Source organism: Telmatherina bonti (genome assembly GCF_933228915.1).
Source record: "Telmatherina bonti genome assembly, chromosome: 6".
Classification (NCBI taxonomy): domain Eukaryota; kingdom Metazoa; phylum Chordata; class Actinopteri; order Atheriniformes; family Telmatherinidae; genus Telmatherina; species Telmatherina bonti.
This window is the reverse complement of record NC_136624.1, coordinates 13,613,324-13,636,776: the sequence shown is the minus strand read 5'-3', so window position 1 is coordinate 13,636,776 and position 23,453 is coordinate 13,613,324. Positions and strand designations below refer to the sequence as shown.

Sequence of the window (23,453 nt, the reverse complement as noted above, 5' to 3'; positions counted from 1 at the left end):
GTTTTGGAATTGCATGCTGAGTAAAAGGCTGAATGAATGCGGGGGACTGGCTACTGGTGTGGATGGATCCCTAGGTATCGTTTCCTCACATCAGCACCAAGTCAGAATTTTTATCACTTAATTAATGTTTTTATTTGTTTTATTAACCTGCGTTCAGTTAAAGAGTATTTGGGGAATGATGTATTGTGGGGAATGTGGGGGTGGGGGATTGGGGGGGCGTTTGCTCTTTGTCTATCTGTGTGTATGAGTGTGTGGAAAGAGCTTGTGTCTTTATTGTTTTGAAATGTTTTTTTTCTACTGTTTTAATCCTTTTGACTTGATTTTATCTTGTAAAGCACTTTGTGTTGGCCGTGGCATGAAAAGTGCTCAAGAAATAAAGTTTGATTTCAATTCCCTTATTTGCACGTCATTCAGCTTTGCAGAGGTCCGCAAATGAGCCATTCATTTGATTCAGGTGTGTTGGAGAAGGTATGTACAGGTTACAGGATAGTAAAACTTGAGGTATCTTGATGTTTAGCTCATAATTTGAAGTAAACTTGAAAACATGGTGCCTTGTCTCAACAGTATGGATTGCTGGAGGTGTAAATGTGTGGGCGATATTCTCTTGGCACGCTCTTGCCCTTTAGTACAAACGCAGCAGGGTTTAAACACCACAGCCTCCCTAAGCAGTGATGACTTCCAGCAGTTAAGTACTTCCAGCAGGATAATGCACCATGTCACAAAGCTCAAATCATCTCCAACTGGTTTCTAGAACATAAAGAGTTCACTGTGCTCCAATGGCCTCCAGAGTCACCAGATCTCAATGCAATAGAGCAGAACTGGGAAGTGTTGGAACGGGAGATACTCATCATGCATGTGCAGATGTGACAAATCTGCAGCAACTGTGTGATGCTGTCACATCAACATGGAGTCAAGTCACTGTTTCCAGTACTTTGTGAAATCTGTGACAGCAAGAACAAAGGCAAGGGGTCCAACTTGGCACATGCAAGGTGGATCTGATAAAATGGCTGGCGGGTGTATTTTATAACCAGAAACTAATCTGCAGTTTTATTTTTTTAACCTGGACCAGATGATGAAACTACATTCTCCCATGTGCTGAAAGCAGGGGTTGGTAACTCCGGTTCCCAAGGGCTGCAGTCATGCAAGTGTTGGGAGTTTCCCTGATGCAACACACCTCAGATCTAACTAGAAGACTAGTGAGGAGCTTTACTACAAACTCTACACAGGCCGACTAAGTACCTATTGATTTGAGTCAGGTGTGTTGCAGCAGGGAAACTCCAAACATCTGAAGGACCGCGGCCCTCGAGGACCAGAGTTTCCCACCTCTGACTTAACTTAAGATGTCACACCAGGGATGGGCAACTCCTGTGCTTGACTGTTACTGTTCTGCAGGTTGTAGATGATTGCCTGCTCCAACACACCTGACTCAAATCCATTACATCTAACACCTTCTTTTGAAGTTCTGCATAATGATTCATTCATTTGAATCGGGTGTTTTTCAGCAGAGAAACCTATAAACCTGTAACACAATGGACTTTGAGGACCGAATCGTCCATTCCCATTTCAGACCAAATGAAAGAAGTCAGTTTTCCTGTAAATATCTGCTCTGTTATCATGTATAACAAAAAAACATTGTGAAACAGCTGGATATTAAAAATAATGTCACTACTTTTCAGTTTAAGTTCCTGATCTCTGAGATGAAGCTAATGTTGCTGTGCAGCTCGAACACGTACCTCCAGGATTACAGTACAGATGAGTTTAACACACTGGATGATGGCGTCCTGGCTTCCTGATATTGTCACCTCCCTCTCTGTGGAGTTGGGGAGGAGGTCACCAGCCACCTGCACCTGAGCACCTGTTGTCTATACACACACACACACACACACACACACACACGCTCAGTATTGATTGATAAAACACAAATAATAAAGTATTTCTTAAGACCTTCAGAGCAAATCAAAGTAAATTGAAGCTGTTTGTTTCATGTGTTTGAAATGTAAGCCAACATCTGTGAAAACAATTCTTTAAGATTAATGTGCAATTTGTTATTTAGCTTCTTGTGTTGCTATGGAAACTGTCAGACCTAATTTGTAGAGCAAAATGATTGTTGAGTTGCAGCTTTGTGAGGTTTTCAAGGTCTTGTTCAGCTCTACCTTCCTTTTCACACTACTGACCACAATTTACACATCTGAACAATAAACTCTGATCTGCTTTGGTCCCAAAAAAAATATTTTTTCTTTTAAAAGGCTTTAGTCTGACAAACATTAATTTAACCTGGAAAAATCAAAACAAATAAGTGTTCAAAGGGGTTGTCCTACAGGATAATGTCTGCAACATCAGTCTCTAAAACAGTGTATTGTGTGTAATGGGGAGAACTGATATCAGAAGGACCTAGTCAAGTCCAAATCGATGCTGGTTGCAGTCTAACCCCCAGGGGCTCTAAGTTTTCTCAGTGAGTTGCTGATCTGTAGTGGAAAATTTTAATATAGCACTCAGATAACCGCTCTGCGATGGACTGGCGTGCTGTCCAAGGTGTACCCTGCCTTTCGCTCAAAGACTGCTGGGATAGGATCCAGCTTCCCCGCGACCCTTTATCCGATTAAGCAGTTTGGATAATGGATGGCACAAAGATAACCAATGATCTCTGCAGACAGTTATCTGAATGTAAGGGAGTAGTCTGTAGAGGTAGACCAAGGTTATTGTACCAGAATCTTTGTGTTTACTTTTATATGGTACCATTACAGTAAACAATCAGATTTGAAATGGCTTCACTAGCAAATGACAGATGTTAATTGGAGATTAAGTCAAACCCTATAAAATCATTCTTTATGATCACATTTAGGTCTTTTCAGTCCAATAATATCTGGAAAATCTACTAAAAAAAAACAACAAAAAAAAACTACTAATCTACTAATTGCATCTCCTACCACTGCTATGCAGATGACATCACTTTTTCCTTCTTTCCCACCTGACGATACAAGCACCTTAATGCGAAACTCAACATGGCTTGCTGGTACATCTACGTAGATGAAGGCTCGCCACCTTCAGCTAAATTTGCCCAAGACAGTGCTTATTGTCTGTCTTGCCAGTCTTTTCTTACCTCTGCGAATAAGTGTACAGTTAGATTCTATCACACTTGAGTCTATGTCTTCTAGGAATCTTGGTGTCATGGTAGACTACCAGCTGACCTTTATGGTCCATGTTGCCTTTGGTCGCCCAGTATTGCCAGTTTGATTTCTATAACATCAGGAGGATCAGACCCTGCCCTGATAGAACAAAGACACAACATTTGGTTCTCTGGCTCTTGTGATTCCACACTGACTGCTGCAGTTCCTTACTGGCAGGTCAGCTTGCATACTCTGTTAAACCTCTGCAGATGATTCAGAATTCAGCAGCACATCTGGCCTTCAAGCTCAGGTCACTCCGGTGCTAATCATACTTCACTCGCTTCCAGTTGCAGTGTGCATAAACTTCAAAGCAATGTTTCTGGCTTACAAAACAATAACCCAAACGGCTCCTGCCTACTTTCTCTACTTAATTCAGATATACACTCTCTTGACATTTGCACTCTGCCAGTGAAAGACGCCTAGTACTCGCACACATGGTGCGGAATCAGTAGTTAGGCTCATTCTTTCTGTTCATCACTGGTGGTGAATTGATCTACCAAACTCTAATTCAGAGTTCTTATCAACTTTAAAGAGAAAGCTAAAGACTCCGTTATTCAAGTAGCATTTTTGCACGTAGCTTATCTCTTACTCTTCTTCTCGTCAGAATGGGTTAGAAAGAGTTGGACAACTCTTTCTAACCCAATGCAGCTCTGAATAAGCGACATTATCTTTCCCAAATAAGATATTGTGTGATGAAATTGTATTAAACAAAATATAAATTGTAGGGAGGGGAAGGGAACCAACTGCCTCTAATACTACAGAGCAGCACCTGTGTCCAGCTGGATTCACAGCATGTCCCCTGTGACTGATTTCTTGTGGTGTTCTCACTCTAAGATGTAAGTTGCTTTGGAGAAAAGTGTCTGCTAAATGACTGTAGGATAGAGTAGGTCAGCTCTAGATTCCTTTAAAAGAATCAAGCAATGCGACGCAAGAGAGCTTTCTCTGTTATCAAAGACAGTTTTAAGTATTAAGCTAGAGAAATATTGGAGTTTCTTATGCTACATAAAGAATATATATGGAATCATATCAATTTTGTTTCTAATTTGCAAGTGTTCAATCATAAACATTACTTTTATCATATGGAAAATTAAGTTTTTGTTTGTGTTTTTTTTTTTTTTTTTTTTTTTTTTTTTTAGATAACATTAGGCTGGAGTTCAGATATTCAAACTGGCATTTAAAGGTTTAAAATCCTAAAAATGTTTATTGGACACAAGTTTCATTATTCATTCATTTACACTGTTTGCTGCGTTATTGAGTGAAAGATGTCATCTCAGCTCCACCAACTCACCTCTCTAATCTCCTTGATTTTTGACCCGCCTTTACCAATGAGGGAACCGCACTGGCTGGCAGGGATGACCAACCGCAAGGTGACTGGAGGCTTGCTGGTTACTGTGCCATTAGCTACCAAAGCTGTCAGGTCCTGAGAAGAGGAGAAAACGTATATTATTTCATTTTGTCTGGATTCATCCACCTAAGGGGAGATGACATATGGTCTACTCGACCATCTGTCAAAAGAAAGACATCACAGGTGTGACTAAACAGATCTAACTGTTTACTTCTTGGGAAGGATGAATACGTCCATAAGGTGTATTGAAAAAGAACAAAAAAAAAACCAAAACACATTAGATCAAAGCTCTGTGTTCATAAATGAGAATAATTGACATTGAAAGGCTGTTTCCAAGCTGCTACTACAAAGATGTAATCTCTTTAATTAACTAATCCTGACAGGGGGACAGCTGGAATCAGTTCCAAGAGGTCTGGAGTCAGAATAAGGACTTCAGATATATGATCACATTCATGAAAAGCCTAAAAGGCATCCAAAAGAATCTTAAAATCAATCCTCTATTTAACATGGAGGTAGTAGACGGTGGTGAAAACAGGAAGGACAGTGTGGCACCAGTTAGAATTCTGGCTGGTGAGGTCTGTACCAGCTGTAGGTGTAATAAAAAAAGGCTGACTCATACCAAAGTCCAGAAAGTTCAAATAAACAGGGAAGTGATTAAGGCTGGAATTACTGTCTTTAATTCATCAATCCATTGATTTTCTTAACCACTTAGTCCAATTAAAGGTTGCAGGGAAGCTGGAGTCTATCCCAGTAATCATTGGGTGAGAGGAGGCAGGGTACATTCTGGACAGCTCGCCAGTCCAATGATTAATTCATTAATGGAGAAGACAGAATTTAGTTTAGCAATATTTACAAAACTCCTTCCTCAAACTTGTACCTTCTTGTTCTCCACTGATCCTAGGAGTATAGTCATTGGGGGACTTTATGCATATGATTGGGGCATACAAGACAAACAGGTCCTGTGTGTCGGAAGATAAAGAACTGATCAAAAAGACCTGTAATGAAATTGTGTAATGTAATTTTTTTTGTCCCTCTGCATTTATAAGTTGATAGAAATTTAGCTCAAATTTAGATTCTCAAACTCCAAAATTCTTTACATGGATCTGAAAATTGAATGAGATTGTCTGTAATTGTCATTTCAATAAAACAAACAAACAAACAAACAAAAAAAAACAATAAAAACACAACCAGCTGACTGAATTGTCTTGTACATGACTGGTTCTATATATAAAAATTTGCCTTGTCTTACTGTAGAGAGTTGCTGACAATCCAGAAGTTTACCTCCCAGAGACAGTTTGACTCATGGAAAATATTTTGGATTTATTGAGAGAGAGAGATTGGGGCATCATCTGTACAGAATTAGATCTTTGTGGAACATGTAAATAGATAAGGTGTTATTGAAAATCGGTCTGTAGTTGTTCATATCTACTTTATCTGAGCTGGGTGTGGTAATGAGAGGTAAGTGATAGATGAGCTTAGAATCTTGCGTGGGTGGAGGCAGCTGTATGTGTAGGCAAAAACTTGGTCTAGTAAACATAAATTTGAAAGTGAACTAAAATTCATATGCATATTAAAATAGCTAATCTCCTTGGTTAAAAGGAGCCTGGTATTACAGCAATAAATAATTATGACATCTTGATACCACATTATAAGGTGGAGGTACATCACCACACAGTCACTACAAACACTTTCAAGAAAGAAGAAGTTACACATTCTCACTCAATGGACATCAAACTATAGTGACTTGGTAAAATCTCTTTTTTGATACTTCTTTCTTTCTTTCAGTCTCTTTCACTTTATTCTTTTTAAACTGAGCTTTGGAATCCGTGTTTCAATCATGACCCTGTGGATTTGAGCGTCTATCACAACGTTATCACAAGCTAGAAGATAAGGTGCTCTGCATTCTCACACATTCAACGTCATAAGCATCAAAACACATGATTAACAGAAAGTTCAAAGGGGGCAAAATGTGGTGGAGGAATTCATTCTCAGTCTCCACTACAATCAGACACAAAGCTTTATGTTGGGATCTGCTGGACTCTGCTTTTTTGTGTATTATAAAACTGTACAATAACCAGACTGTAAGAAGATACATGTTTTCATCCACTTTATCAACTCCAACTGGTTTCAATTTCTGGTGTTATAGATACAACAAGGTGTTGGAAAGATTGAATTTAGTGTTAGAAACAGCAAACTTACTGTCATATTCAAAAGAGTAGTTGGAGATTAGTTGAGCTGTGTGATATGGTGCATCATCGTGTTGGAAGTAGCCATCAGAGGATGCTACTCTGTGGTCATAAAGGAATGGACATGGTCAGCTACTCAGATAGGCTGTAGAGTTTAAAACATGCAAAATTTGGCCTTAAGTAGGCAAAGTAAAATATTCTCCACACCATTACACCAGCAGTCTCAGTTGTTGATACAAGCCAGGATGGATCCACATTTTCATGGATTTCATAGAATGCAAGTTTGGTAACAATATAGCCAAACTGAGTTGTCACTCACGAGTTATGGTCAGTCAGAGACTCATCAGACCAGGTAACATTTCTCCACCTTCTATTGTCCAGATTTGAGAGGTCTGTGTGATTTGTATCCTCGTTTCCTTATCTGTCAGGAGGTGAATCCTTGTGTTTTGGATTTTTATTTTTATTATTTGTTCATTTTCTGACACTTTCATATCCAGCAGGTATTCACAGTAGCAGTATACATTGAGCTGTCTGTGAGCTAAAATAAGATGAGAAACAAACAATCCAATTAGAAAAAAAATGCAAAGATGAATGACAGGAGTCTGATGGTTGTGCAAAGACAAATGTCTGAACAGAAACTGTGTAATTAAAAAAAAAAAAAAAAAAAAAAGCTGTCGAATGACAGTTCATTTTACGTAAAAGAAAAAGGCCCAGAAAATACAAGGAGACACATAAAAATGTGAATCTCTTTAAAAAAAAAAAAAAAAAAGTATTAACAGACAGGAAGATGGAAGGACAAGAGAGTAAACAGAGATGGAAAAAGAAACTAAATGTGTGGTTTATTTCAGCAATGCAGAACAATAAACCTGAATAAAATGATTTCATACACCTACAGAAATACGTGGGAGGCGAGCTGCCAAGGAAGTTCATAAAACTCCCCTAAACCATCTTAATCACCCAAAGTTGCTCACATCACGTCACACAGCGCCGCGGTAGACAAACAAAACAAGTTCAGTTCAGGAAACAAGAAAAATTACCTGTCGAACGTGTGCATCTCCAAAATAATCAACTATCAGCATCAGAATCTGCTGTCTCTCCATTTTCTTCCACCAAACTGTTTCTGCACTCAGAGTGGGACACAAACCAACACTGTTGATGATAGAAATATCTGCAGCGGGGACTTATTTCATTCAGACCACGTACATCTGATGGGCAGCCCAGACGAGGCAGCTATTTACATTTCAGATGCAAGTCTGCGCCGAGTCCAGCTCGGCCTAATTGATTGAACCAATCGTATTAAGAGCCGGTGATTTAGGCCGTTATTTATTACCTGAGTTAATTAAAGAAAGAGGGGGGAAAGTCTTACAGGAAGAGTGGAGAGGGAGATTGAACAGAGGATGGAAGAAAAAGCTGCTGGAGGGGAAGATGGTTAGTAATGAGAAAAGAGAGGGAAGGGCAGTTTAAGAAGAGCTGCTGAAGAGGAAAAGATGGGATGCAATTAAAAAAAGTGGGAGAGTGACAGAAGCCTTTATGACTAATAGAGAAGAGTTGTAGGAGGTGAAATAATTGAGAGGTGGAGATGAGACTAACGCGAAGACCAGAAATTATGTTTGTGTTTGCATTTCTAAAAGAAGCAGTTTGTTAAGTGTTATAAATAAGATGTTCCTGTGAAAAACAGCATTTCATGTAAAGTTTTTATAGTCTCAACTCCAAACATGTTGGGATGCTGAAAGAACACAAACAATAGATGGAATGTAGAAACTGAGACATTTCATCATTTCATGAAAAATATTAGGTTGTTTTAAATTTTATGGCATTTAAACGTATCAATAAGGTGAAATGGTGGTAAACAAAAGCTAAAAAAGTATATGGTACAAATAAAAAAGCGAAGGAGCATTTCAGAGAGGTAGAGTCTCTCAGAAGTAAAGATTGGGGAATGTTTCTCAATATGAAATTATGAACACCCTGAAGATCCAACCATTGATAGTGTACAATACTATTAAAAGGCTCAAATAATCAGGAGAAATCTCTGCGCACTGGGAGAGGTTAAACTGGATACTGGTGATCTTGGGGCCCTCAGGCAGCACTGCATTAAGAATAGACATGACGGACTCAGGAAGACTTCTAGAAATCCCTGTCTGTGAGCATAGTTCACTCTGAAACACATAATACAGCTTAAAGTGCATCATGCAAATAAGAAGCCTTGTGTGAACCAGAAACATCTTCTCTGGACCAAAGCTCATTTAAAATGGTCAAATAGATCAAAATGCCAAATTCTTTTGGGAAACCATAGACAGAGTCCTGGAGACACTGGGACCATGAAGGGGACCATCCATCTTGTCATCAGTGAATTTGTGATGGTATGTGGTTGCATGAGTACCTGTGAGAACTTCCACATCTGTGACGCTCCATCAATGCTGAAAAGTACATGGAGGTTTTAGAGCAACGTCTGTTCCCATCCAAAGAATGTCTCTCTCAGGGAAGGTCTTGCAGATTTCAGCAAGACGATACAAAACCACATATTGTATATTTCACAACTGCAGGGCTTCACAGGAGAAGAGTCCAGGTGCTGAACTGTCCTGCCTGCAGTCCAGGTCTTGCACTGATAAAAAAAACATCTGGAGCATCATGAAACCAAAAATCCACCAGTGAAGGTCCAGGACTGTTGAGAAGCTAGAATCCTGCATCAGAGCAGAATGGGGCAACATTCCTCCCCTAAAACTACAGCTGCTGGTCTCCTCACTTCCCAGACCTTTACAGACAGTGTATTACATGAAGAGGTGATGCTACACATAGGTAAATTACACCCTGGAACTACTTTTTAGATATGTATCGCTGCAATCAGATCCAAAATAAAAAGTTTCCACAAAAAAATAGTCTTATTTTAAACATTTGATATGTTGTTTAGTAAATTTCTGGGTCTAATGTTTTAGTTAAGGTTAGTAAATCATTGTTTCTATTCTCATTTACATCTTATACAGTGTCCCAACTTTTTTGGCATTGGGGTTGTAATGAAAAAGCAACCAGAAAATCTGAAACACTACACGTTTTGGAAATATAACAGTTTTGATTACTGCAGACTGAAATAAAGGAGATGGAGTGTAAATCTTTGTGTTCAAGAAATGAACTTTTCAGTCGTAGTGAAAAGATCTGGAATCCTCATCCAAAGCCTCAGAAACTCATTCTGAAATGTCAGATTGCCCACGAGGATATGAAACCAAACCATTTTCAGAATGTATCGTGTTGTTCTCGGCAACCTGAATGATGTAGATTCATGGAACTCCATGAATCAGAAAAAAACGGGAATAGAGTTATTCATGAAAAACAGAAAGAGAAGGTCAAAGACAGAGACTTGACTGGGGCAAATATAAACTGTGATCTGCATCCAAATTCAAGCGATGATGGACAAGTGTGGAAGCTGTCTGTTCAATCCGAGCTAACCTTTAACTGACTGGACCGCACTGAGATGGACAAAGAAGACGCATTACAAGCTGGAGGAAGACTTGATGTGCATATTGATTCACTCAACTGTGATCAGCTGAAAAAGCAGGACTATTGTGATGTCCATCTCCTCTCTGTGAGATGGTTTATTATCTAGAAAAACAGGAAATGATGTTATTCAGGGAATGTCATATTCCAGTCTACTTTTACGTCCATTTTTAGATTGATTTTTCAAAACGTGTACTATCTCCATGATTCAACATCAGATTATATGCAGACTTTGTCTTTGTTTCCATGGAAACATTCATTTTAACCATGGTAAAAACATAGGAGCCTCTGTGATGTCACGCGTAGGTTTCTGAAGAGCTGAAATGAAGCTCATTGGGTGATTCCTACTGTTGCCATCTTGACAGAAAATATAAAAATGGACAAAGAGTTAGAGCTGAGAGGGGGGCTGTGAGGGTCAGGGTGGATGAGTCACGTCTATCAAACTCTGACCTGTTTGTAGCTAGGAGCTAACTGACGTAACCTGGAGCTAACAGGAGCTAACCAGCTAACAGAGGTAGGTGGGCTAAAGCTAAATCATGCAGTGAACCAGCAAAAACAGTTAAGCTACACTGTTGTATTAAACTTTGCCTTCATGCAGCAGGATATCAGGTACCTGTCATACAAAAGGACACAGCCCTAATAATGCTGAATTTTGAGATTAAATGACTTCTAAACGGAGGAATTATTAAAAAATTCACTGCCCCAGAGTTAGCATGAAGCTAAACTTGACCTACTAAACCTGTTTTAAACATGTTTTTTTCTGCTGTGAAGTTGGTCTTTTTAACATGGGACTCAATGTGGAGTTGCTCTGTTTTGGAGTGCCTAGCTGAAATTTTTAGCACGTCTTCAGGCTGCCCTTTTAAACGCTGGAGGTTGTCGCTTGGTTAAAAATGTGCCCAAACGCTCCCTACTTTCTCATACCAGGTTTAGCTCTTCCTTCTCAAACCTTCAGAGCAGCTGTATGGACTCTCCTAAGTCATGTGAAAATTAAAGTTCCAGGCTCTTATATTGGCCTTAACATTTTCCAATGATTATTCTGAGTTTGTGCAGTTTTAGTCTTTTACTTTTTATGTTTTAATGGAATTATCTAATTTTTATTTGTGATTTTATTGCACCTAATTAATGCTCTGTTGTGTCAGTAAACTGAAGTCTGGCATTTTTTTACCTGAGTAGAAAAGAAGCTTTTATTTATTTATTTTATGTTACTGCAGTTAGCTAAGAAAATGTAATATTATTTTCCTTGAGTCAAAATGGTTTAGAGTCAGATGAAATGAAGGAGCTGCTTTTCCAAGTATGCAGTGAAGAGCACAGAAAAAGCCAAAGAATGGGAATGCTGTTGAGCTTTCCCTCTGGATTAAAAAAAATATTAATGGAGAGAAACAGAAAACTCATCAGTTTTCTGTAGACCTCTGCTGTCTGGATTAAGTCTGTGTTTGCTATGATGTTTCTTCATGGCACCGACCTATTCGCCAGCGGTCCCCAACAAGCCTGTATTTAGTTGCTATTGGTCAGGTTGTTTTTCTTTACCCTAAGCTTCATCTTTGATTGTCCTTCACCTCCAGAGGACTCTGTCCAGGGATGGCCCCAAGCAAGGACTCATCGCTCATGTTTGACCTGTCCTTAATGGTAAGTGAATTGTGGATCTGTGATTGGTCAGACCATTTCCTTACCTTGCTGGACATTCTGCAGGGCATAAGGGAAACATGAAACAGAGACTTAGTTTCTTTGGTGAATCTCAATAACACTTAAAAAGTAAACCAAAAGGTACTCTGGTTTTCTTTCTGTCATGATATTTTGCTTTCGGCTCATCTTTCTTTTGGCTTTATTGTTGTATTTTTTCTGCAAGTAGAATTATTACAAGTTTGTGTTCTATGATAAATAAAGTGTTTAAATGAAGTTATTAGGTCTTTGTCATTAATCATTTATTTTTCTACAGCATACGAGTCTGGTCGTGCATCATCCATATCCTTAATGTATGAACTACATTATTTGAATTGGATGTTATATTTAGAAGCATGTTCAATTTTGACTTTTTATTTTAACCAATATCTGATAGACTGATTTTATGCTACTCTTAATTTCTGATACTGATATCAACTAATGCCAATATATAAATACTGATATTTTTTGGAGTGAGTTAAACATAACAAACAAAAATATCAAGGCAAATATCTGGACAACTATTCACAATGTCTCTTATATTTGTCATTTTGAGTTAGAGGTGACTTAGCTGAAGAGTTTGAATTATAATATCAACATCTTGTGTAAAGGTTTTGTCGATAAAAAAGTAAACAACCAATGCCAATGATATCCGATGTTGCATTTAATGCCAACATCAGCCGATAGTATTAGACATCTTTAGTTTGAACGCATCTAAAATCAAGCAGTTACAACTGTAATTTAATGGATGTTGGAAATGCTTGGAAACAGAACATACCATAGATAATTTCTCAGAATGCAAATAATGACTTATTGATAAGTTAAAAACAATTTTTTGGAAAAGTCAGAAAGTTCAAGTATGCTTAAGGTTTGCTTATGGAGCTTCAGGTTTTTAATTTTAAGTGGTGATCCCACTTAAAGGCAGTGCTTTTGCCAGATCTTCTCACTTTGTCGCTCCGATATAAGGCTAATTTGGCATCTATCTTTACTCCTGACTCTTCTCTAAGATCTCTGCAGTCGGTAAAAGTCAATCTAACATTATCCTTTCTCCATCTGATAACATCCTCTAGCCATGGCACATATTGAAGAAGGTGTGTTGGTATCTATTGCTAGGGTGTGACATAGTGCTGTAAAGCAAAATGACCAAACTGAAGGCCCACATTTCCTCCCACGTCAAACAGAAAACTGGCAACATATCACATTGACTCACCAAAGCCAGACAATAGAAGATGGAAAAATGTTGCCTGGTTTCCAAATTAGCTTCACATTCAGTAGGTAGTCAGAATTTTGTGGAAATAACATAAAAGCATGGATCCATCCTGCTTTGTATGAACAGTTCAGGCTGCTGCTGGTGTAATGATAAAGGTTTTTTTTTTTTTTTTCCCATTTGTTATCACAATTTGAGTTGGTTAAAACTAACATATAACATATTTATATACATATTTAACCAGAACAGCCTACCAGAGTATTGTTGCTGACCATGTCCATCCCTTTATGACCAGTGTAGCATCTTCCGTTTGCTACCTCCAGCAGGATAATGCATCATGTCACAAAGCTCAGATCATCTCCAACTGCTCTTTTGAAGATGATGATGAGGTCACTGTACTCAAATGGCCTCTACAGTCAGCATATCTCCAACAGAGCATCTTCAGGATGTGGTGGAACAGGAGATTCTCATTATGGATGTGCAGATGTGACAAATCTGCAGCAACTGTGTGATGCCTCATGTTAATATGAAGCAAAATTTCGGAGGAATGTTTCTAACATCTTGTTGAATCTATGACACCAAGAATAAAGCCAGTTTTGAAGGAAAAAGGAGGTATGAGTTAATACCATGATCGACCTGATAAAGTGGATGGTAAATGTATTTAAATATTGTGCACTGATGGATAAAAGTAATTACTCTCTTTAAAAGGAGCAAAAATTTCTGTTAAAATTATTTCTGTTAAAATGTTGCAGGTTTTTGTTATTTCCTTCCCACTGTCGGTAGTGTGCTTTCTCAGGATGGGAGATTGAGTTGGACCCTCCAACTCAATCTGTTGGTTTCCTTATATAGGTTATTATGAATTGGCTTTCATTATATTTTTTTTCCTGTCTGCGTCTTGAGATGGCCTTGCCGTAATTTGACGCTATATAAATAAAGTTGAATTGAATTGAATTGCAGGTGATAAAGACTCATTTGATCAGATATTGTATATAAAAGTACCTGTTTGGTTCTTTTGAGTTTGGTCAGTAATATATAGAACAGTTTCAGGTTCATTTATCTTAACAAACAGTGATCCATCTCTTTTAACAGGAGGCAGCATGATCTCCTGACCTGGTGGGTAAACAGAAACGTGTCTCCTGGGCCAGTTTCAGATCCTAAACCTGAGCCTCAGCAGGTTAAAAGACTGCACAGTCTCTCTGAATCCAGTCCTCATTTAATCCCCAGACCACACTCGCATACCTGTGTTTTATAATCTCTTCATTTCAGTCTCATTAACTTTTCATAGAACCTGCTGTTTCCTCGGCTCCATCCATCTCTTTCATATTCTTTTCTTTAAATCCCTCTCCACCACCTCTCCAGCTCCTTCTCATTTCATAGTTTTAAATCCCTCCTGCCACTTCTTCGCCGCTCTCTAAATCAGTCCACTCTGCCTCCATCCGTTCCTCCTCTCCACTCATTTCATTTGCATCTCATTTTCTATCCATCAGGATCACCGAGATTCAAAAACCAGCTGCTGGGATTTTATTCCTCCGCATACAACATGTTTGTAAAATGACAACAAGATGCTCACATGTTCCACAGCCAGAAGCACGTTGGCATGGCTTGGCACACATGGAGCTCCGTCTCTACTTCAGAAAAATGAGCATCGCAAATGTTTCAGTAGAAACAAAGGAGGCAGATTTCTTGGTCGTTGGCAAATGAACTGATTTGCCAACTGATTCAGCAACATTCAGGGTTGCTTTATTTCTAGTAACCTGAAATCAACCACTCATCTATTTTAAGAGTTCACTCCTTTGCAGCCATCAATCCCTGCATTAGCTGCTGGCACCGCTGCTCAACTCAGCCTCTACAGTCAACTGACCAGAAAAAAAAAAAAACCTCCGGAGCACTTCACTCTCAGACTGCAGGTTTACTTTTGGTTCCTACAGGAACTGATGGCAGAATGGGAGGCAGAACCATCAGCTTTCAGACCCTCTCTGTGGAAGCAGCTCCTGGTTTGGCTTCAGGAAGCAGACACATTCTCTACCTTTAAGATCAGGCTATAGTTAGGTCTGCCTTGGTGACTGTTGTCCATTTATAGGCTGAGGCTGCTGTGGGACGTCCCAGGATGCACTGGGCTCCTCTCTGCTTTCTTTACTCCCCATAAAAAATCTGACATTGTTTTTTTTTTTTTTTTTTCTTTAAATTGTGTGTCTTAATTTCATTCTTTTTCAGCAGATATTCAGTTCTGGTGCATATTGACCCATGTAGCCTGTCCTCTTCACCCCCAACAGTCCAGGTGGATGGTCGTCCTTCCTGGTTCTGGAGGTTTCCTGTTAGAGGGGAATTATTCCTCTCCACTGTCTGTGAAGCTCAGAATGGAAGACTGAATCAAAGAAAATATCCAATGTAATCCACTAAATTCCTGGGCTTTGTTTTTAGGAAATAGTTGAAATGAAGACAGGTATTATTAATTGGACTAATGGGATCATATAGTGGATTTGTTTGAAATAAATTAAATTTAATAGACATGATTCAACTTCACCTTTAGAAGTGCTTTGAGGTGACTGTGCTCATATAGACTTTATAACAAATTAAGATAAACATTTGTATAATAATTAGAATTTTTCTGTTTTAATTTTTCTATGTATTCAGATATCTGTGAATATAATATAACATTCAGAGATATTTTCTAAATGTTCACTCGGGAAGAACATTTCTAGTGAAAAACTTGTGGTCCTGGAAATTCCTGGAAACCCAAACATGAAATTGTTGCTCCAACACTCAGCCAGACTCCTGAAGACTTTCTACATCTGATGATGGATTGTCAGCTCTGGATTTTACAAGAAGCCACTGCGGCGATGCTTCCATTTGTCAGTTTTCCAGCTGAAGCAGTACTTGTGATGATTTAGAGTCCCAGCAGAAACGACACAATTCCAGTTCAGATGTGACAAATGATGTAAAAATTTTTCATCGTTGCCATTTATTGTGATTATATTAGATAAAAAAGAAGCTGTTGGACAGAACGGAGGATCCCTGCCTTTCAGTCAGAACATTAAGTCATTTTAAACACATTTTATATTTCTGTTTTGTTTGTAACACATTTCTTGCTGACCTTTTCTGTGTTTAGCTTTACTGAACAAATAGAAATTTGTCAGTTTTGTGTGTTTATTTGGATTCTTTTTCTTTTAAGAAACTTTTTTTCCCTGCTATACTGCAGTGACTGATAGAAAGAACTCTGCATGTCATCTTGCTCAGCACCTTTTCAATAATTTATCCTGACAACAAACACTCCAAATGCCTGGCTGGTTGGTTTGAGCACCGAGTCGTGAACATCAGCTGACTTCTCAGCCTCAGCTACCTTAATGCATCAACTCCTAGTTGAGCCAGCTGCTGATGCAAGTTAGATGCAGGATGGATGCTTCTCTTTTCACTGCACCAGTGTGTCAGTTACCAGCTCTGGCTCATCATCAGACCCACCAGCAGCTGCCTCCACCAGCTTGTCTGACCACAAAGCACAGCAATGCAGTGCTGTGTGACATGACACTTCTATTCGGACCAGCATCTGTTATTTTACTCACATACGATACAGATCTCTAGGACCAAGCAAGTTCACCAATATAATATTCTCAACACGAGGGGGTATCCGTCTCAGACTGATGCAGAAATGCAGTCCATGGATTTCTTACTTCCATGCTGGACTACTGTCATTAGGGTCTGAGCAAGCGGCAACCTCCGGCGATTAAAAGTGAAGCCTATGTGGAAGTGCATAAACCTGCAGTTCCCCCTTCATCCACTGGGGGCTGGCTGCAAAACAGAGCAAATCCCCATAGACTCCCATGTTAAAAAGACCAACTTCACAGCAGAAATAAACATGTTTACAGCCTGGTTCAAAAATCCATTTTTGGTTTAATAGGTCAGGTTTACCTTCATGACAACTGTGGGGGGAGTGAATTTTTTTCTAACTCGCCCGTTTAAAAGTAATTTAATCTTGAAGTTCGGCATATTTAGGGGCGTGTCCTTTTGAGGGTCCCGAGTGCCCCAAACATCTACTTTGGCCTAGGGCTATGAAATTCAGACACACGTCTGAATTCTCCCATGAGAAGCATAAAGTGTATTAAGCACCTGTTACTGTGGCAACAGGGTGTCCACCATCTTGGTATTTATGCCCACTTTCTTTACTTAAAGTGCATTGTATATCCCCATAGAAATACAATGGATCTGCATCAAAAATAAAGGCATATAAAAGTGTTTGGTCCTTTACATAGTCCACAATGTGGGGAGGGAGGTTCTTCGGCATGAGGCGAGGACCCAATGGATGCTGCTTGTGGCTTTAATTTCTTATTATTGCTCTGTTCCTAAAAACTCCTGTCAGATCCTTTTATCAGATCCTTATTTTAGCTCCTCTTCATTGGCTCTGCTTTAAACCCAGAACAGAATTTGAAATTCCTCTCTCATATGTAAAACTCTCAAATACCACCTATTCAGGGAAAACACACAAACTTTAAACAACATGTACGTTGCGGAACACAAGTGGAATTCGTACTTTGTTACATGGAAAATGTGGTTTTGGAATATTTCCAGGCAGGAAAGCCAAGTATCTTTCTATACAAAACTCAGGTGCTGAGAGATCAGATGTGATTTTGCACATGTCCCATGAGGGGTCCGGGCTCCTCTCTAATCTCTTTAATCTCGGTCTGACTGGATTGGTTAAAGTGCTTTTACCTCCTCCAGTTTGAAGGTGATCATGGTGAAGGCTCTGAAGACACAGTCTGTCGGACCCGTGATGGTGATGATCCTCTCTGGACAGGAGCCCTCTGAGATGTTGATCCGGGCGCTGCTCTGTAGGGGGTGGGGGTGCATGGGGGCCAGGCAGAGATGGAGGGACAAGGGAGGGGGGGGGGTGTTGTAGGAAATTTATTTTCATTTTTAAGGGGGGAGGGGTGGATGTCAGGGCAGGTAGGAGGCAAAGAGGGATATAAGGAAGAGGATAAAGTTGGATGAAGGAGTTATGTGAAGCAAAGGGGGGTTGAGGTAGGAGAGGAAGCAGGTGGGGAGCAGAAAGAGGAGGTGTATGATAGTGGGGTCGGGTATGAGAAGGAAAAGAGTGTGTGGGGTCGGGGGGGCAGGGGAGAGAGAAAACACATTAGTGGGAGGAAGGGATACATGGGCTGAGACAGAAGAGGAGGAGAACCATTTTCACCACACTGCTCCTTCCTCGCTCCCTAAAGGAGATTCACCTGTGATAGAGGAGGAGAAAGGGATTAGGAGGAGGCTGGAAGAGGGAGGGAGGCAAGCGCATGAGAAGAGCCAAGGAGCAGAGTGACGTTTCCAGGAAAGGGAGGGCAGGAGGACAGAGGAGGAAATGAAAACAGGGAGGGCGGAGGAGATAGCTGGGGGAGATGAGGGAGAGAAAGATTAAGATGATTTTGATGAGGAAGAGGAGGAAAGACGAAGATGGGATTCCAGCCCAGGAGATGGAAAGGAGTGAAGAAATGTATTATAGGATGAAGAGGAGGAAGGGTTGAAGGAGGAAGACGAGGACAGAGGAGAGCAAGGGGGATGGATGAGGAGGAGAGAAGAAAGACAAGGTGGTGCAAATATTTGAGGAGAAATAAGAGAAGGTGAAGCTATAAAGAAGGTGCAGCAATAACCGCCTGAGGATGGATGACGGTGTGAGGAGGAAATTAAAGTGTGAGGTGGGAAATTACAGATAAACACTGATAATTAAACTTTTTGAGGATCCGCTCTGATGGGTTTTTTTTTTTTTTTGGTTTTTTTTTCCGGAATTAGCAAACTTATTTAGTTGTTTTTTTTTTTTTTAAAAACGAGTTAAATAAAAAAACAAGATACATCAAGAAATCAGAAAACGCTTGACAAATGCAAATCTTTTCTTTTAAATGAATGTAAAACCAAAGAAAATTCATGTGTTTTGTATCATCGGCCAATCACACGGCAGCAACTCTGCATTTAGTCACGTAGACATGGTCAACATGCTGAAGTTCAAACTGAGGAAGTGACTTTGAACGTGATGCTGTTAGTGTTTATATTAAAGTTAGTTATGTAATAATTCACTGGTTTAATTATGATCATTTTATTTAAAAAAAAACAACACTATGAATTAATGATATTTTACAGCAAGGAAAGATTTGAGAGGAGTTTTGCAGCTATATAATTACATCACATTTAGTGTTAAAGGGGTGCTATTATGGTATTTGGAGTTTTCTGAGCTTTCTACAGTGTTACAGTGTTGAATCCTCATCAGACATGTGAACGGCACTGTTTTTTATCACCTAAACGCATGTTTGCGTTTGAGTTTGAGTTCCAGCACGCTCTCCGTTCAGTTTCCATGGTGACGAAAAACGCGTCGTTTTAGAGTTTTTCTACTTGGAAATCCTTGTGACGTCCCGGGGGATAAGGTTCGGTGATTGGTTACCTTCTACTGGTTAACAAGGACATGTACAAATACATCAGGCGGGTGGAAAACGTGGGATAAAGTTATTTCCAACGATGGCTGGTGAGTTTACTAAAGAGAGACATCCTGCTGCATTCGTTGCTGTGGGTTGCTGTTTTCCACTTCGTTTTCAGGCTCTGATTCAGGTTCCAACATGTAGGGCTGTATGCTATGTGTTGACATTGTATTTTGTTTTTTTATTGAGTCCATATGAGCCTAATCCTTCTGTTTATGAGATGTTACAATGACGGCGAAAGCAGGTGCCGTGCGTGCTCCCGATGTAGTGCAGTGGCAGCTGACCAATCAGTGGCAACTTATATCTGGCAGGAGGCGGGGCTTAATGGGGAAGAGTCTCAATCCACTCATTTTGCCCACAGGCTGATCTGACAGCCTACGGAGAGGGTCGGTCTGAAGTAAATAAAGCCATTTGTGACAATAACTCCATCAATCCCAGCCCTTCTGGTCTCAGAAATAAAAATAAATTAGCCTGAAATGCACATAATAGTTCCACTTTAACCTTCATTAGTGTCTGCAGTAAAATATCACATGAGCCTGTCTGCAGAATGCTATGAGGGTCTGCAAACAGGGGGGGGGGGTGCTTCTCTTGTTAATTTACTCAGATTGTGGGGATGATGAGCAAGAAGCAGTGTCTCTCCCACATCTACCAGCAGAACACAGAAATCTCTCTCCTCATTCACACACAACGCCAGCTGTAAAAACTACAACTCCAGAATCAAACACACTGTTTTTATTTGTTTGTGTCTCAACAGAAACAGTTTGAGGGTCTACACCCAGTTTGTCCACATTTCTGTGAAGTTAGGAGTGTGTGCGTGGATTTAATTTTGTGTATTATTTTGCAGTTATATTCTGTCTTATTATCGTGCGGCTTTCTCTTATTATTCTCACGACAAAACAGATAGACTCTCTTTGTCTCGCTGTGTGTTTGCAAGTGGTAATAGAGGAGGGATAGAATAATTTGGGTGCAATCAAAATACAATAACAATTTTCTCTGTCTCCCATTCATCCATCCACCCATCCTTTTGTCCATTTAGTTTATTTACCAGTACTTCCTGTTCCCGCTCTCCATCTATCTCACTGTGTCAGTCACTCCATGCATCATGTCCTGTCTGCTCTCTGATCCTCCTACTTAACCCTGATCCTATCAATTACTTCTCCAACTCATCCTCCCATTCTCCCTTTTCATTCACATTTGCTTCCTGTCTCTATTAACTCCCCCCCAATACATGCACGCACACACACACACACACACACACACACACACACACACACACACACACACACCTGCTTCATGCTGCTTCTTTATTACCAAAATGTTATTGGAAAGAGGAGATATTTTCCGGCTGTCCTGTGTGACACATTTAACGTGATAGTTAGCTTCATATTCACTCAGTCAGTTAAAAGTCAAACTGGTCCCTTAATGAAACACATTTCAGCAGCATCATGAACTCATCCAATTCCCTCCAATCTGACTCAGTTCAGTAAACGTTTCAGTGAAATGAGCTGAATGAGCCTCACTGAGGTTGGATTCGTTTCATGGGCGCTACATAATTCTGCGTCACTTCCAACTCGGAGCTTAGTTCCCAAAGACATTTCCTGCTTCCAAATGGTCCTGTCTTTGTCTTCATTAGGCAGCTTCAACTCAATTACTTCCAAATCTGCAAAGACTAAATCCTTTTTTTTTTTTTTCCCTATTTTTTATCTACCTGCAAATATCTGTTGCTGCTGCTTCAATGTTCAAGATGATTATTTGGCACGTGCTCTTTTCCATCTGTTCATTCATTTTCTATTCCGCTCAATCCAATTCAGTGTCACAGGCAAGCTGGAACTTATCCTGACAATTAGCAGGCAAGAGGCAGGGTACACCCTGGACCAGTCCATCACAGAGCCAACACTAAGACACAAACAAACATTCGCTCACAGGAAGAATTCAGAGTGACTACAAAGCTAACATGCGTGTCTTTGGATGGTGGGAGGAAGCTGGAATATTTAGACAAAACTCACAAAAACATGGTGAGAACACGCCAACTCCACACATAAAGGCCACTGTTAGAACCCCTCCCCAGCCGAGGCTTGAACCAGCGACCTTCTTGCTATACGGCAGCATGTTCTATCATAAAAGTGTGTCTGAATATATTAGAGGTCAAGTCAGGTCAAGTCTATTTGTAAAGCACATTTAAAAAAAACAATCACAACACAAAATATCCAACAAATAAGACTTCGGCAGTCTTTCAAAAGTGTAATTAGAAGTAGCACATCTGACTGACAACAATACAGTTTTGGGTCTGCCATCACAAAAGCAGGATGCACTTTGGAAATCAACCATGAGCAGTGAGCAAAAAGCAGATGCAGGTTAACAGCAGCTCTTCACAAGATCTCAGAGGTCTGATATAAACGTACTGAGAGAGAAAGTCAGAAAGGTACTCAGGAGCCAAGCCATTCAGAGCATTGAATACATATACAAAATAATTTAAAAATCAACTTTAAACTTGACTGGAAGCCAACTGAAAGAGGCAAAACAGGAGTACTATTTTGGTTTTTGTTTTGTTTTTGGTACCAGTTAAATGTCTGACAGCTGAGTTTTGAAGCAGCAGCAGATGTGATTAAAGAAAAAGTATATACAGAATAAATCTCCGCACAGTATTGTTTTCCCCATTCTTATATTGAGCAGGAGTGGGCAACCCCAGTCCTCAAGGCCCGCAGTCCTGCAAGTGTTAAAAGTTTCCCTGCTGCAACACACCAGACACACATCAGACTTAATTTATAAAGAGCTTGCCATCAACCTCTGCACAAGTCTTCAAATTACCATTGATTTGAGTCAATGGGTAGCAGCAGGGAAACTTGCTGCGGCCCTTGAGTTGCCCAACCCTGATATAGAGTCATCACACACAAATTCAAGTCCAGTGTTTAAGTCCTTTCTGCAACTTTTAGATTCATCCATTCTCCAGCACACATGACTCAAATTGTTTATTTCTTCATCTGTGTAATCCAGCTCTGCAGAGGCCTGGTGACAAGCCTTTCATTTGGTTCAGGTGTGTGGGAGACGGGATGTATCTAAAAGTTGCAGGACAGCAGATCTCAGACACTGGGCTAAGGCACCCCAAGTCTCTGCTCTTACAGAAGATCCTGGTCCTGGCTGTTTCATCAGGCCAGGACTTTCAGCAACTGGAGGATCAGCATCTTCAAATCAGAGAGCACAGTCTTCATGGTCCAGGTCAGGAATGAGACCCTGTCTCAAGTAGTACATTCAAGTCCAACAAGAAGAGGAAGAGGAAGACATGAAGCAGGAGACAAGTTTCCTCATCAGGGTGTCAGGACTCTCCCATGGAGATAGGGAGGAACGATTGGTCGTCCAAGAGGGGCTCAGAGTGAAAATCCATTCAAGCTCTATGCTGGGGATGGACATCTTTTGTGTAATTTATGCAAGTAATTTCATCTGTTTCCAGGGTTTCCTAAGAATGGCAAAATTTGTATAAAACTTTTCCAGCCATGTTGATTACTCAAAGTGTTTAACACTGTATGTCACATTCACACATTCACACAACAAACTAATACCCTCATACACAAAGCAGGGGTTGTTGGTCTTGCCCAAGAACACTTACTGATGTAGTCCAGGGAAGCCTGACTGACCTTCCGTTTGGTAAATGACTGGTCTTCCTCCTAAGCTAAATCAGCCTTTTGTGCATGTGTGGCCATTTAAAGCAAACAGAGCAATACCACTGGAAACAATGAGAGCAGTGCTGTGCCATATAGCTGATGTGCCACCAGGGAAAGGAACAAAAAGAGAAGGAAATAAAAACAATGGCCTAATCCCAAACCGCCCCCTAAATGCTACTGCTTTGCTACAGAGTGTCACTCTTAGCGAAGTCACACTCACAGGTGTGATGGACCTTTAATTGGAGTGGGAGGAAGAGTGGGGTTGGGGGTGGGGGGTATATAGATCATGGGC

General features: G+C 40.1%; 1 protein-coding gene across 1 annotated transcript in view; it reads right to left on the bottom strand.

The window, feature by feature from the left end:
* The window catches only part of pcbp4 (poly(rC) binding protein 4), an 85,059-nt gene that overhangs the window by 47,874 nt on the left and 13,732 nt on the right, over positions 1–23,453 (bottom strand). Inside the window, exons 4-6 of the mRNA XM_079242617.1 lie at positions 17,758–17,874; positions 4,456–4,587; positions 1,734–1,862 (exon numbers count right to left, since the gene is read on the bottom strand). Of these exons, the coding sequence (XP_079098743.1) occupies positions 1,734–1,862; positions 4,456–4,587; positions 17,758–17,874 (378 nt within the window). The remainder of the gene's footprint in view (positions 1–1,733; positions 1,863–4,455; positions 4,588–17,757; positions 17,875–23,453) is intronic.